Raw genomic sequence first — 2,319 nt, forward strand, 5'->3', positions numbered from 1 at the left:
GAGGGGCTGAGACGAGAGAAGGGAGAAAGATGTGGAGGAAATTGATATGGAATCGAGAAGCAAGCTGAAAGCGATAGGGAAGGGTGGCATTACTCGGGGCTGCGAGAAAGGGCCAAGTAAACGGATAAAAGAGTGAACGGTGCAGCCGGACGTCTCAGACACAAATGGAACCATAGATCGACCAAACGGCACACCGTTCGACCTTGATCCAAGGTCTCGGTGGCCATCCAACGAGCGAGGACAGAGTCGGGCATACAGCTCACAATATACACAACCGTGTCGTACAATCGAAGTTACAAGGACATATAAAAAAAAAAATATATATATATATATATATATATATATATATATATATATATATATATATATATATATATATATATATATATATATATATATATATATATATATATATATATATATATATAAGGAACACTACAAGAGGCCATTTGGCCCATGGTGTCTGTGCTAGTACATCAATAGTTCATTACTCCAATCCATCAGTTTATCGATTTGGGTGAAACTTTGTGATAGGAAGGAGAGAGCCTGCCTCATTCCGTCAAATTTTGTTTGAAAGTTGTAAATTTCTTTAATAACTTTTTGAAAAGCTGTAATTCACCCCGATTTGCGGTGAATTTTACGTTTAAATTAAAACCGTTCGATCAAATCCCAGATTTGACTTCCGCAGCTTCTCCGCAAGTAGCACAACGGCTGTTGTTTTGGTTTTTGGTGATCGATCCCTCCGTTTGGACGTGACAAAGACTACAATCCACGGGTGTGGTGTAGAGAGTGGGGGTTGGGGGGAGTGGGATGCTAGGAGGACAAGGTGTCGGTGGAGAAACAGAGCAAAACAGTGTCCAAGTGGAGAGAACAAGGGGAAAAAGAGAGAAAGAGGAAGAGGAGACCAAGATGAGAGAAAGAGAAGAGAGAGAGAGGAGAAAGAGGAGAGGGGGGAAGAGAAATAGAGGAGGGGAGAGGGAGATGAATATAAAAGGAAAACCTGAAGAAGGGTGAGGTTGAGATCTTTGAGTTCGGGAGGGATGTTGTGGGTTGGGGACTTGTGGTTATACAAAGAAGGACACTTCTTATGCAATCCAGAATCATGACCCGGCAATGAAACCCCCAAAAAAATAACAACGAATGACAAAAATGGACTGGAAAGTCGTTATTTTACTCCAAATCTCACGTTTCCTGTAATTATCATTAACATTCTGGGTAACGTACCCCTGCACAGTTCGATGCAGGAATCTGGGATCGTGTTCCCGAAACCTGAGCCTCATCCAGTGTGGAATGCTTCACGTCTGGCCATGTCCCAGCCACCATGCCTGGATCTCACAATACTGCAGCCAACGGTTAAAAAGCATAATTCAAAATCTGAACAATCATCAACAATCACAGCTGCCCAGCAAGGAAACACTAAGACTGGACGTTTTGTCCTTTGAGGGGTCTTCATCCAAGACTGTGCAGACATTGTGTGTCTGGGATTAGGTAGCCATCCTTAAGGGAGAAGCAATAATGATCGGGCTCAACGTATCCTCCATTGGAAGGTACTAAACGGCTGGTACACAGTCCTGGATATAGAGTGCTCGGTGGTCCAAACATCAGACCAGACTGTGTTCCATTGTGAATAAACTTGCTATCGCTTCCCTAGCTAGCCGTTCCTTATCAACAGTTTGGATGGAATGATCGCTCGAGTGCTCGACCACTTGGCGAGCACTCCACGAGCTTTCTGGTAATGGAACACCTCCCTGGGCCCTGAGCAATGGCTTTCTGTGCCAATTGTGCTGGTCGATTCGTCTTTCTTTTTGAATAAAAGAAAAAGTAAAAATAAAAGGTCTTAAACCCACGAGAAAAGGATTGCCATACTTTCCTGTTTACATATCTCGTCACATGGTGAAAGCTGGCAGCAGCAGCCCCGACGTGTTGAGGATGTAAAGCTTAATGCTTCATTTCCAGGGACAATTTAACCCAGGTAATGAATGTAGTCATAGATCTGGGGTTAGGTTAATCCCCCCCCCCCGACCTAATTGTGGTAGACGGGCGGTTAACACCAACCACGCCAGGATTGCCGAGTGGTTTTCCTTGCAGATTTTGACACAGACAAGGGGAAAAAGAACAAAAGAAAATGATTCAGACAAGGGGAAAACGAACAAAGTTCAATAAAGACCACAGATGGTCTTTATTGAACTTTGGGATTGAGGTGCTTCATCCTACGCAGGAAGACCCACCCAACAATGGTGCCGAGCCACTCTTTGGGTGGGAAACATCCATGAGGTAGTTCATGAGGCGGAATTCAACACCAGGACTCACCAACCGCCG

The 2,319-nt window shown here is 44.2% G+C and overlaps 1 protein-coding gene across 1 annotated transcript in view; it reads right to left on the minus strand.

Moving 5' to 3' along the window:
- The window catches only part of LOC147011663 (uncharacterized), a 34,402-nt gene extending 33,079 nt beyond the window's left edge, over positions 1-1,323 (minus strand). The window contains exon 1 of the mRNA XM_085856355.1: positions 1,225-1,323. Within this exon, the coding sequence (XP_085712481.1) occupies positions 1,225-1,323 (99 nt within the window). The remainder of the gene's footprint in view (positions 1-1,224) is intronic.
- Positions 1,324-2,319: the final 996 nt, after the last annotated feature.

This window comes from Eptatretus burgeri, chromosome 15, assembly GCF_056783735.1.
Source record: "Eptatretus burgeri isolate ZD-2024b chromosome 15, Ebu_testis_v1, whole genome shotgun sequence".
Classification (NCBI taxonomy): domain Eukaryota; kingdom Metazoa; phylum Chordata; class Myxini; order Myxiniformes; family Myxinidae; genus Eptatretus; species Eptatretus burgeri.